Raw genomic sequence first — 14581 nt, 5'->3', positions numbered from 1 at the left:
GTATTCCATCTCTGAGAACAGAGAGAGGGGTAACTACCTGGTCATAACCTCCAAGGCAGAAATGATAAATTCCCTGGGAGAAGATAGAGATATCTATTGTTTTCTTTCAAGTCAAACAAGGACAGCATCACCCTCCCCAAGAGTGAGCCTTTGCTACATATGTGGGCCTCACACTCCATTGAGGTGCCAAACTCTTTCTTCAGAAGTTTTATTTCTTAAAACCAGGTTCTGGAGCAACTAAGTGGTACAGTGGATAGAACACTGGTCTTGGAGTCAGGAGAACCCGAGTTCAAATCCAGCCTCAGACATTTATTAGCAGTGTGACCCCTGGACAAGTCATTTAATTCTATCTCCAAAAACTTACTGTTTATGATTTGAAATAAAACTATTATTTCTTGAAATAATAACTCATTTAGGAAGAGTTAAGAGTACCAGATTGTGAGAAATGTAGGGTGTTGGTCTTCACAGGGTGTGGAGGGGAGCCCTTAGGGAATCCATTACAAAGGGAGAATGGCCTAGCCAATCACAAGAATGGAAGAGTTTTCCTAATCCCATTCCAGCAAACCCCAAACCAGTTCTCAATCTGTCAAGAGTGACCTAGAGATCTTGACCTAATGCTACTGAATTTGCCCAATTAGGTAACTGAATATTAACCCACACACTCCCTGGGACTATTGAGGTTCTTTAGCATATCATGTGTCATATGATGTGGGGGGAGATCAAATTAGGGACATGTCATGGAATGTGTGGGCCTCTTATATTGTAACTCAAACTCTGAGAGCCTATGAACATCCAAAAGGGAGGGGAAAGAGTTTCTGAAGACCACAAATTGACTGACTTTGGAGACTAATTTGTGCTTCATGCCTAGGTGAAGTACGTACCTTGTAGGGTGTATCTTGCAAGGTTCGTGAATAAAATGTACAATTTTCTCTCACTGTAGCAGGTTTTTCTTTTCATTCATTTATAACACAGATGGACAATCTAAGAGCTGCATTGCTACTTATGAAATACAATTGATACCTAAAAAGCAGCCTTCTTTCCACATAGAAGGAAAGATAGATCCTCCATTGAAGAACTATAGGAGAACATGGACAAGAATTACATAGGTTGGGGCAGCTAGGTGGAGTAGTGGATAAAGTGGATAAAGCACCAGCCCTGGAGTACCTGGGTTCAAATCTGGTCTCAGACACTTAATAATTACCTAGCTGTGTTGGGCAAGCAAGCCACTTAACCCCATTTGCCTTACCAAAAAAAAAAAACAAAACAAAAAAACCCTAAAAAAAATTACATAGGTTGAGAAATGGATGAGTTTCCATTTGAACCAATGTAAGGAGTGCACCTAGATTCAATTAAGATTATTTCTATGGTTCATCCTTTACCGATAAAGGCTGGTTTTACTATAAACTGAAATTAATGGAACTTAAAACAAAATGTACACAAATTATTGAGGCTTTGTTAAAAAGATTTGGTTTTAGAAGTAATTATATATTGGTTGTATGAACAAGTGAGTAAATGAATAGAGCTTTTAAAAGGGCTTACTATATATAAATAGAAAAAGCAATATAATGCCTCTTTTCTCATTCTAATGGGTAAAACCTCAATACATATGGAAGTTTTCAGCTGTATATCATATGTAAAAGTCTCATGGTCCTTAGGGTGCAGTGACAAAACATATAGTGATGCTTCTTCTTTAAAGTTATTTCCACTAATGAAGTCATGTCATATCACATCATATAAATGATCTTATTTTAAAATAACATTTTATGATTCTGAAGAATTCACATCCTAATTTAAGCCAATAAATTGGACAACAGTTTTTGATATGTTTAATACACAGACTGCCTTCAACCTCAGTGCCTGATTTTCTGTTATATAATTTTTCTTTTCTTTTTTTAATTTTAAATATTTTATATGAATTATTAGGATGTTCTTTGAAACTTTAAAATTTTTTCAGAAAAAATAAAACAATTTTGCTTGTGAAAGGTGTTGGAATATTTTAATTTAACAACTCCAATACAATGATATTAATTAGCATGAGTAATGCACTTATAAGACATATAAAATCTGAAAAAAGCACTTAAATAAAAATACTTAAAATGACCACTGGTATCATAGAAATCAAAGAATAGTTAGTACCATCATAGCACACTAGAGAAACATGAAAAATCTCTTTTAAGTTTTTCTCACAAAATTATGTTGTACTCTTAATTCTCAAAATACACATAAATATTTATCTCCTTATATGAGGTTCATGGAACTATGGGCAATTGTATTTTTTCTTTATTAGGTTAAGAAAACAAAAGCAGGCATTTAAAAAATTATTAAATGTAAATTATAAAATCTAGAAACATTTAAAAATCAAGCAATGACAATAAAAGTTTACATGTCTACAACTTCCAAAGAATTTGTCTGTGTCAGTTTCCTTAAGGGGAAAACTAAGACTGGGAACATCAAATATATTTCTCAAATATAGTAATTTAGGGAACTGATCTCACTACTAACCTCTCAAAGGTTTCAGACTTCAAGCTCCAAAGAAACACTCCAGGTTCTACTTTCACTTGAGTACCTATTTTACTGAATAGAGAATTTAGGATCAATTCCCAGGATACAAAAGTAAAACATAATACAATTAAAAACAGCACTTAGATAACTTACAGGTTTTTAAAGTTTTAATGGATACTTATGACAAATAGTTAATACAACACAAGCAACTCTCACAACAAATTTATCACCATATTATCACTATCAAAATCACGGCTTCTTGGCACATGAAGAGATAATGCTCATTCCATGCATAAAAATAAAAGAGATCCTTTGTCTTTAATCTGCCTTGTCCATCTTACTATTTGTATTTTTCTTAACTTCAGCTTTTTCTGACTCCACAGCTTAGTTTCCTGGTTTTCACATTCATCTGGATCAACTGTTCATCAGCATCATATTCAGTAGAGTTCTATAAAAATGAAGGAAAAATCATTAAAAAGGAGTAGGAAGGGGGCAGCTAGGTGGCACAGTGGACAGAGCACCAGCCCTGGAGTCAGGAGTATGTGAGTTCAAATCCGGCCTCAGACACATAATAATTTAGTTGTGTGGCCTTGGGCAAGCCACGTAACCCCATTTGCCTTACAAAAATCCTAAAAAAAAAAAGAGTAGGAAGACTTGTTTCCAAAATTATTACTTTGGTCAAATTTCTTTTCAGTTATAGAAATCTATTGCCAATGTTAAGTTTAACAATTAAAAATGAAATTTCATTATCCAATTTCCATTTATTCCAGTAAATAAATGTATAAATCATATCCACTAAAACTTATGTTATAATAGATCCCATTGAGAAGTTATAGATTTAGCCAGCAGAGACAATATAGAATACAGATTTTGGAATACTGTTGCCCACAGTTTAGATAAATGGGGAGAGAGAGAGTACCAACATTCCCTCAGGTGGGTATAGACAAGTTTTGGCAGAATGAGTCAGTTGAATCTAGGTAGAGCAGTCTTTAAGGTATTCTTATTAGCAATGCTGCCCTTAGAAAGCTAATTACCTCAAAGCAATTTTCCCTATACCTATTAATTCCCAAAAGACTTTTTTTTTTTTTAGGTTTTTGCAGGGCAAATGGGGTTAAGTGGCTTACCCAAGGCCACACAGCTAGGTAATTATTAAATGTCTGAGGGCAAACTTGAACTCAGGTACTCCTGACTCCAGGGCCGGTGCTCTATCCACTGTGCCACCTAGCACCCCCCCCCCCCAACAGACTTTTAAACAGGATCCCAAGAACCAAGTTGGTCTTGTGAAGACAAAGACAAAACTTTACCTTCAAGGCCCTGGCCCAGAATCTCACAGGAGGACTAATGGAGTTATAGACTATTATAAAGGTAGAGAATTCCTCAGAATTTCCAGACTCACAAGGGCTCTCAATGTCAAAACACTTCGCATGCCCCACACACACTGTGTAGCAACCTCCATAAAAACAGAGGATATGCAGAATTGAAAAGGAAGTAACTATGTTGATCAGTGCCTTGTACTGTACATAGTAAGGGAGGGCTCAATAAATATTTATGAATTTTAACTAAAGTAAGTAACTATGCTGATCAGTGCCTTGTACTGTAACATAATAGGGGCTCAATAAATATTTAAGAAATTTAACTAAATTGGGGCATCAATATCGAGAGTCTTTAACAGAAATGAATCTAGTTCTATTAAGGTCCCATGGTTACTTGAAGTTCGTTGCTACACTTATCCCTTTTGTTGCTCACCAGACTCCCTTGCTCTTGGATTCTTGGATTCCTTAGTATAAATTCATGGCATGTGGGTTTGTTCTAACTTTGCTTTCAAGACCCCTAAGGCAATTTGTCAAATGTAAAGAAATTCACCACAAACAAGTTATTTCATTTATCCATATAGTCCTAAGTCAGTTTTTGTTATTTTATAGATCTCAAGATTTCTCTCTAGCTGAGATCCAATAACCTCACTCTGGAACACTCATTCAAAGAATATAAAGCTGGAAATGGCTCCAGGCAGAAGTTCTTTTGCTTATACCAATTGTTTAATTATTTACCTTAAATAACTTCATAAATATAGTTCCTTCAGGATAGACTTCAAGTGCTGTCCATCATACCTAAATTGGGAACCTCTGCTTTTCTCCCAAATTATAGCACCATTATACTCGATCCTGTACATTTCCATGCTTTTCCTGAACAAATTGGGCCTTTTCATCTAGTATTTACTCTGTAATACCTATTCAAAGAATAAAAAGCTGGAAAAGGTTCCAGCAGAGGTTCTTTTACCTATACCAATTGCTAAGCTATTTACCATAAGAAAGTCTCAACCATAAGTGTTCAACCACTATCCATTGCTATCTTCTGTTCTATCTCTGGGGGGAGGAATCAAATAATGGCATATGATTTATAATTCTCTGACTCTATAAATACTAAATAGCTACAAGGACAAACTCCACATGTAACTGGAGCTATTATTGATTCTTTGAAGGTCGAAGCTTACTGCTTTTAAAATCTGAATGGACAGGAATTGATGACATAAAATTAGAATCTTAGAATGAACAAAAATAGTTATATGTCCTTTTTAATTTATAATGTTATAGCTCTGAGATGCATTAACCTATCTATGTCTAACACTTTTGGAAAAATAAGGACAAACATTACCAGTACAGAATAAAAATGTTAGTTTAATTGGAAAAGGACTTAAGTAGTAGTCGTACCTGTTGACTAAGCACAAGCTACATTAAAATAAAATTATCATGTTGGTATACAGGGTTGGACCAGGCTGGACTGGTTTAACTCTGAGGTCATTTCAAGGTGTAACATGCTATTTAAATGAACAATACTAAATCTATTTATAAATTTAAATATAGGGGTGGCTAGGTGGCGCAGTGGATAAAGCACCAGCCAGGAGTACCTGGGTTCAAATCTGGTCTCAGACAATTACCTAGCTGTGTGGCCTTAGGCAAGCCACTTAACCCCATTGCCTTGCAAAAAAACCTAAAAAAAAAAAGAAAAAAAGAAATTTAAATATCAATTTATTAAAAAATACTAATTAAGTAAATTCATTATGCTAATTTATCTTGGTGGACCCATTGAGATACAATTCTACTTAAAAATTGTGCAGAAGATATCCTGAGGTTCTTTTATGATTGAGATAGAGGATCACTACCTTAACACTTGTCCTTAAAGCTTTTCAGTACTCAAAACTCTGTTCCAGATACTGCCTACATGATGGAGCAGATTCAAAGTTGCCTTTTTTGGGGAAAAATACTAATCAATTAATAAACCTTAAACAAACATCAAAAGCTTACCATGTGTCAGGTACTGTATTAAACATTGGGAAAACAAAAAGAAGCAACAGGCAGTCTGGGAAGGAGCTTACAATCTAATGGGGGAGAAGAATGAACAAGAACATATAGAATGAACTGTATTCCAAAAAACTAGGGAATAATTAAGAAAAAGAATGTGCTAGGATTAAGTAAGGTTGGAGAAGGCTTCCAATAAAAGAGAGGATTTTTAGTTGAAACTTAAAGGAAGCCAGAGAGCTCAGTAAAAATGGGCAGAGGAGGTAGGGCAGTCAGAGAGGATGCCAGGAACCAAGAGGCTGATGTTACTGGACTGAGGAAGAAATGTTTCAGGAGAGAAGTGTGAGAGACTGGAAAGGCAGAAGGCTAAGTTATGAAGGGTTTTGAATGCCAAGCAGAGAACTTTGTATTTGTATTTAATTTTATCCACAGGTACTTCTGTATTCTACCTCTACATGGAAGTGGGCTTGCTCTTTGCTTCAATCAAGAGCTTGTCTTGCCTCAAAACCTTTATAACACAACTTTTCTTCTGCTTTTGGCACAGCTGATTTTCAAAGCATATGAGTCCTTCAATAATTAGCAACACAGAATATCAGTACTTCAAGAATTCATTATGAACTGATTGTCATCCTGTGCTCCCTAGAAATGTCTGGTACTTGAGAGAAGACATAAGGAAGGTGATGCCATGACAAGCACATGATTTGGATTTGAGTGAGGGAGTGCTAGGCTAAATCACCAGCCTCACTTTCTCCTTCAGAGCCCAGATGTGAATCTGGGTGTCTAGAGATGACCCTGGATGTAAGGTAATCAAGGTTCAGTGACTTGCCCGAGGTCACACAGCTAGTAATGTCAAGGGTCTGCAGCTGTATTCAAACTCCCATCCTCCTGACTTCAAGACCAATTATCCCTACATCAAAGCTGTCAAATTCAATAGATACAGGGTTACTCAGTCTAAAAATAAGGATCCCTATGGGCTGCATAGTGACCTAGAAATATCAAGTCCAGTCACTTTAGGGAATGTAGGGGCTTTATATGTTTGATATCTTTACTCTAGATGCTCCAAACTAAATTAATTTGGCTCATCAGAAAGGAATACATCTAGACCACATTTACTTAGCTGAGGACAGAAACACCCAAGATAAAATTTAATGTCCTGTGCCTTTTTGCTTTTATAGAGAGTTGACAGAAGAAATGTCCATTTCAATTTGTCTTCTGTTAAACCACTGCTGTTACTCTGTGCCCCTGACATAAGGATTCATGTGATAAAAACTTTTCCTTGAAAAGGAAAAAGACTCTCTCCAAACAAATTTGCACTCTTTCTTTTCATCAGACAGTAAGAAATACAAGTCAACATGTATCCCTTTTTATCTTAGCTGCCAGAGCTAAATTTAATGCTCAACTTCAGTAATGAACCTACTTCAGTTACCCAGTAACAACTGCTTATTCTATTTGGTTTTGTTATGTGCTTTATGTGTTTTTTGTTTATTATGTGCTTAAAAAAAAACCCTAAGTTGTTCTGTTTTAGATATTTAATTTTACAAGCTGCCTCAGATCTTTCTGGAACAGGGTAAGGTATAAATTATTAAATTTTAATTATCAAAAAATGTATTCCCTTGGGATGCTAATTTTCATCTTGTATTAATCAATAACCTTATCAGACTAGTCAAAAGCTCCCATGCTGAAGTCTTTCTCTGTTGCTTCAGTGTCATGGGAATGAGAAGATAAAGAGAATCTAGAAACCTATGCTAGGAGAATGCAAGCAGTTTTGTCTGTGGGTTACCCAAGAACCAACTCACAGAACCACTTCATCTGAAGAATAGACCAGCTGAGTTCAGAAAGTTTCATCATTAGGGGATACAAAGAAGTGCGGAATGCAGTTCCAGATTTCCAGAATCTTAAAATTTGCTTCAGGAGATGATGTATTTAAACCTTTATAAAGATGACTTCCAGACAAGATGGTGGCCTGAATAGGAGGTAGTCCCATCCTTTACCTTAGTCTTGTTTTTTTTAGGTTTTTTCAAGGCAAACGGGGTTAAGTGGCTTGCCCAAGGCCTCACAGCTAGGTAATTACTAAGTGTCTGAGACCAGATTTGAACCCAGGTACTCCTGACTCCAGGGCCGGTGCTTTATCCACTACACCACCTAGCCGCCCCAATTTTTACGCCACCTAGCTGCCCCTTTTTTACGCCACCTAGACGCCCCCCTTAGTCTCAACATATCCACTCCAACAAAATGATGATATTCCCACAGTCAAGAATTCTAGTAAGAATTAGTAGTATAGTAAGAAGCTGAAAAGATACATTTTATTAGTTGTGTCTTTCCCTCCATTAATATTCTTCCAAATCAGATTTCTAAAAGAAAATGTATGTTTATTATAAATATATAGTATATAAATATAGATAAAATACTTATGTGTATATACACACATATATGTGCATGTGACTATATATATATATATATATTTATAAATGTTCTAAATCTATAGGTTATCATCACAAATACCTTTATTTCAAGTTTGATGAATCTTTAAGCTCATTCTTGATAAAACTTGCCACTGTCAATCACCTCCCAGAAACAAGTTCAATAAACCATGGTACCTCCTCTGTATTTTGTTACTGCCTCAGTAGTTTCTTAGCTCCTAGACTACAATGTTTTGGAACTAATTTGTTGATGACCTTAATTTCTCTACTACTACAAAGTCTTGCCAACTTGTAATGAGCTATATGAAATCTTTTTACAGGATTTACCTATACCAGTTCTGTGGCCCTGGCTCTCTTGGCAGCCTGACCCATTGCAAAGATACAATTATATCTTTTTTATGTAAAGAAAATTTTTAATGTAAGTATTTTTAAATGGATTTCCCCCCATATCATTTCTCCCAATTTTTAAGTGAAACCTTATGTTCTTAACAATGGAAAAACTATCTATGGTAACATGACTTCCCTTTACCATTATCTGCCAATAATACTCATCTCAACTACATTGCCTCAACGTGTAAATTTACTCCAAATGAAGCCTCTCAAATTAATATTCAATCAGTGTGGGGCTCCAATAATAATAAAGTATAAATACAAACTGGTCATTTCCCTGCCTTTTTCCTTCAGTTAGTGTAGGGGAAAGACAAAGGAGATGGTTTTGGTTAAGTTTTCACAATTTTGTAAGTTTAGACAGACCTCTCTATTTTTTTAGAAGGGGCAGAAGTCAGAGTAGATGTAAGAGCAAAGGATCGTGAAGGCTATTTTAGCTTCTGTTTAGGGAAGAACAAAGGAGGATTGGTAGTTTCCCTGCTCTGAGAGCCCCCTTGTGGTTAAGCATCACATGAGTCTTTTTAATAGCATAACTATTTACCCTGGCCACACTCATATGGGTGCTGAGTGAAGAAAATTCTTTCAACCTCAATAGCTGTATGTAGTTTCTAGTTCTATTAATATGCTAGGGGAGAAGATGGCAAATAAAATGTCTGACGTCACATTTGATCTCAAGTCCTTCTGACTTCAGCGCTGGTGTTCTATCCTCTGCCCAATCTAGCTGCCCCCTATCAAAAAATTATTCCTGGGTGTACTTAAAATTTTTTTTTCTTTTAGTCATGTTCGCTCTTTGGTTAAGGTAATATACTTTAAAAATGCCTTCATAATAATTTAAGAAATTATGTTTTTCCAGAAGTAGCTTCATAAGTGATTTTCAGAAATAGCAATTTATAATGAAAAATAATCAAGGATTTCTCAAAGTTGATATGAACTATGAGAGCTCTGGAAGAACTAAAATTGTATTTTTTTTTTAACTAGGCTTAGTAATGACATATAACCTATCTACAAGTAAACTCAGTAAGTATTTAAATATTTAAATGCCTACTATTTGCAAGGTACTTTGCTAGAAGTGGGGAATACAAGGACTAAAATGAACTCTCCTACCTAAGATTATACCTACTAAAAGGATTGTCCTAAAGGTGAGATCTTAATCAATCACACAAAGACCAAATTTTAGATGAAACAGATTGAGAATTATCTAACAGATGATATCAAACAGAAGCCTTATTCAAGAACAAAATCACACATAACTTTTCACAAACTCAGTATCTGTCAGAGGTTTGACAAGCATTTACCTGTTTGAGGTTGTGACGAAAACTTCAACCAAGGTGACTGAAAGGAAGCAAGATAAGTTTTATTATTTTCTGACTTCTAATTTTAAAAATTGATGATTTCTATGAGTTGTACTACTTAATTCCTATAAAAAATTTGTACTATCAACTTTCTCCTTGTCTGGGTGCTGTTTCCTATCCCCTTCCAATTTCACCTTCATTAACTGATATCAAATACAACAGTCTCAGAGCATGGTCGAGCCAGCTGACAGGGCATCCATTTAGGAAAGTTTTCTGTCTTCTCCAAAACTAGCTTAAGGAAAAAGGCTGCTTTGGACAAACCACCAACATAATCATGTTACCATTTCTCTGAATAGGAATGAAAAAAATAACTTTTACCTTCTTTCAAAAATGACAATAAAACCCCAATTATTTGCAATTTTGGCAGAGTTTTTTTGGCCAAAATAAGAATTTATCTCCCATCCTTGTACTACCTACTACAATTTTTGAAACCTAAAAGGGAAAAAAGAATGGTACTCCACAGAGGCAGTTGTATATTTCTTTGAATTCTACTTATGTGGTTTTTCTTATATACAATATAGAAACATCAAATAGAAAACAATTGCTGTGCAAAGGGATAGCTGAAGTTGAGCCAAATTCAAGGGCCTTCTGAAAGATTAGAGACCTCAGCTACCAGGTTAGGTGGGGTGAACAGAATGAAACTTCATGGGTCTCAAGTTAGTTTGATATCTTTTCGGATATATTTCACATCTTCTCAGTTAAACCCTGTATTACACAGGAAGGTTGGCAAGTCACAATTAGATCATAATCAGCCACAAGGGTACAAACAATCATTACCACCAGTGATAGCTAAGCATAGAAAATAAATGGTGATAACACTTAACACTTTTATATATCCTTTTTCCTTTAATTTCATAAGTGTCTTTAGCCATGCTTTCCCTTGATTGGATGAGTATTATTATAACATCCCTGTGAGGTAGGCTGGGACAGAAATATTATTTCCATTATGCAGATGAGCATAGTGAAACAGAGATCTTAAGTGATTGCCAAGAAGTAACAAAGCTAATCAGGGCAAAACTGGGCATATAACAATTAACCAAACTGGTCTAATGGTCTTTCCCTTAATTATTTAATGTCACTATTAAATAATACCTAAATATGAATGTGTATATAAAATCAGGAAAGCTTCCAACATAATAACTTATAAATAATAGGTGATTAATAAATCTTTATTGCTGAATGAATGAAAGCAAATAGAAAGATTCACTTGAAGTAAGTAAATACTATTCATCTAACAGGTACTTTTACTGTCTGGTCACTTCTTGATTTCTTGGTCTCTTGACTTAGGAGTTTCCCCAGGGTACCTCTTACTTCACTTCCCTGTCAGAATTTTCATATCTATTATCTCATACCTTGGATAAAATAGTATGTATGTATTTTTTAAAATTGGATTGAATTTTAATTAGCTGATATAGAATTATGCAAATTATGCCCCGACCCCAGGAGCCCACCCACTGGGCCCCGAGGAAGGGGGCCCCTAAGCAGAGGCCCCGGGCCTCCAGGGTTGAACCCCACATTTCAGGGGCCTGGGGGGGGGGCTGAGGCCGGGAGGGGGGTCGCGGTGGCCGGGCTGGAGGACCCCTCCCCTCCCCCACGGGAAGGCCCGAGCTCCGGCCTGGCGGGCAGCCTGCCTCTGTGCCCTCCCGTGTGGCCCGCCCGCCAGGAGCAAGGTGGAAGCGGGAAAAGACCCCCCACAGGGCAGAGCCCTCCGGGCCACCTTGGAGACTTTGGAAGGAGCGGGACCACCCGCGGGCCAGGCAAGGCTGACCCCAGTGCTGCCCTCCACTCTGCTCCCCGGTCTTCGGAGTTCCTAATTGGAAAGGGCCTTGGGGTGTGAGCGGGGCGTTTGTGGGCGGGGATGGGCCGCCCCTCGATGAAGTTCAAGGTTTGTTGTTCTTCATTCTTTTTTTTTGGGGGGGGGTTGCAAGGCAAATGGGGTTAAGTGGCTCACCCAAGGCCACACAGCTAGGTAATTATTAAGTGTCTGAGACCGGATTTGAACCCAGGTACTCCTGACTCCAGGGCCAGTGCTTTATCTACTGCAACACCTAGCTGCCCCTTGTTGTTCTTCATTCTTAAAGAGACCAGGGTCATCTCACCAAACTTTGAAATTGAGAAAAAGTGTGTCTGGGCCTCAACAATATAAGCTTGGAAGGCTCTGGAGCAGCTTGGGGAACAGTGGAAAGAGCTCGGAAGACGGAGTTCAAATCTAGCCGCAGACACTGTCACCTACTAGCCGTGTGACCTTGGACAAGTCACTTAATATCCACTGCACCCATTCAAGGTTATCTCCAGACATCCTGATCCAACTCTGGCCACTGGACCCAGAAGACTCTGATGACTAAATTTGTGTATCTCACATTTCTTTCAAATTAAAAAAAACAATTATACAAATTATGCAAATAGAAATTCACATAACACACACATACCCTAACAGTTCTTTGGAATATATTACTTCAGTTTTCCTTCTAGATTTAATAGTGCTAATTGCTCTTTTATCCTTTCAAAATAAAGACATTATAACAACAGAAAACAAAATATTAACATGTACATACAAAAACTACATTAAAGTTGTCTTATGCAAGTCAATTTCTCCTGAAGAAGTCTGGCATGTTGAATAGGACTGTAATTGTTGTACTGCAGTCTGCTCTTCCTTAGTCAGAGGTGACAGCTAGATAAAAAAAAGAATACAATATGGTCCTTACTTTATATTCTTTAGGCTTCTAAGTTTTATAGCAAAATACATTTTTTGGTTTTACTAGTTATATGATCTCAAATTATGAAAGAGAAAGATGAATCAATTAAATATATTACATTATGCTATGCTAGTCATTAAAGAGAGATTTTATATTCATATCTCTCTCCTTCAGTCTTTTATTTTATATTCTTCATAACTTCATAAAATAAACTCAATTTTAGAAAAAAGGGCAAATCAAATTTGTGTGAAAATGATATGATTAGTAAGTCAACATTTATTTAGCACTTGAGAATGTGTCAGGCACCATGCTAAGCACTTTACAGTCATTTCACTGGATCTTCACAACATCCCTGGGAGGTAAGTGCTATTATTGTCGTCATTTTATGGATGAGGAAAGTGAAGTAAACAGAGGTCACACAAAGGGTTTGGCCATATTGGAACTCAGGTCTTCCTGACTCCAGGCCTGATGTTTACTGTGCTACCTGGTCACCTAGGTGAACATGAATAGAAATGAACAGCCAACAAAAAAAATATTGAACATATATGTACTTTGTACAATGCACTGCTCTAAGGACCTTGTTAAGGGGAGGGGAGGAAATGAGGGGAACAGATAATTTTATCATTAAAAAATGCTTCAAAGAATTTATGACCTAGATGGAAAAAAACAGATTTAAGTAAAAAGTCAAGATTTACCAGATTAAAATATGAGTAAATACTGAATGAATTCTATAGATATTAAGTGTTAAAGGAATTTAGAAGAGACAAAGATTACTGAGGGTTAGAAAGATTTCCACACATAGAAAATGGATTGAACTGGATTTGGAAGTATGAGTATAATTTAGACAGCCAGAGAGAATGAGGGGATACATTTCAGAGTGGATGTTTAAGGTAGGAGTGGAAGCCTTCACAGAGGTAGAAATGAAACCAGCATTTGATGGAATGTGCTAATATGGGGGAATGTAAGACAGCACTGGTTTCCAGTCAGGGTAATTGTGTTATAATGGTGCCATTAAACAAAGAGGAAAAGGTTTTAAATTGAAGTGCTAGAAAAGCAGGTGGGTATACATAGATATTCAGTGGGCAAATAATATATGCCTTTTGAAAATTGTGTGTGTGTGTGTGTGTGTGTGTGTGTGTAAGAGAGAAAGAGAGAGAGAGAGAGAGACAGAGAGACAGAGAGAGACAGAGACAGAATAGGTTTGAGTAACTTCACAATGAGGAAACAAGTGGAGAAAGAAATATTTGGGAAGGTTTGGGAAGAAGTGGTAGAGAGGCTGGAGTAACATACTATCATGAAGTCCAAGAGAAGTAACCTTAATGAAAAGACAGAAGTACTCAAAAGTAGGAAATGTCAGCGTAGTCAAAGAAAATGAGGATTGAGAACTGGCCACTGGATTTGGAAATTGGGAAGTTATTGGTAGCTTCTTCCAAATAGCAGTTTCAATAGACAAATAAAGGCAGGTCATTTTCAAGGAATTTAGAACTGAATGCAATAGGATATGATTCTCAATGGCACGGGTTGTTTTATTTTATCTTCATATATCCTATGATGGTACTTTAACAATCACTAACAATCAATCACCCCAAACTGATGAATCATCTTTATGATGGGAGAGTAGGATTGTACATTCAAAAGTGAGACAGTCCTAGACCTCAAGGGATTCTAGTACAAGAATCCATCCTCTCTAGAGAAACAAATACATACACACATATACATATATTTTCACATATGCACATTTATTTGTACATACATACATATATATATATTTGCACACACAGACACACACACAAACACACACACACACACACACACACACACACACACAGAGTAACTGAGAGGGGAGGAACTAGGAATTTTATGAGGTGAAGAGAAAGAGTATTCCAGGCACAAATTGTGTTCAAGAGGGATAAAAAATGTTAATAGAC

The 14581-nt window shown here is 36.6% G+C and overlaps 1 protein-coding gene across 1 annotated transcript in view; it reads right to left on the bottom strand.

The window, feature by feature from the left end:
* Positions 1-1959: 1959 nt before the first annotated feature.
* Positions 1960-14581, bottom strand: part of SKA2 (spindle and kinetochore associated complex subunit 2) — a 56450-nt gene continuing 43828 nt past the window's right edge. The window contains 3 exon segments of the mRNA XM_074223588.1: positions 1960-2950; positions 9901-9937; positions 12513-12628. Coding sequence (XP_074079689.1) covers positions 12518-12628 — 111 coding nt within the window. The 3' untranslated portion in view covers positions 1960-2950; positions 9901-9937; positions 12513-12517.

Source organism: Macrotis lagotis, chromosome 2 (genome assembly GCF_037893015.1).
Source record: "Macrotis lagotis isolate mMagLag1 chromosome 2, bilby.v1.9.chrom.fasta, whole genome shotgun sequence".
NCBI lineage: Eukaryota > Metazoa > Chordata > Mammalia > Peramelemorphia > Peramelidae > Macrotis > Macrotis lagotis.
Note: the sequence above shows the minus strand (reverse complement) of the source record. Positions and strands in the feature narration are given on the sequence as shown.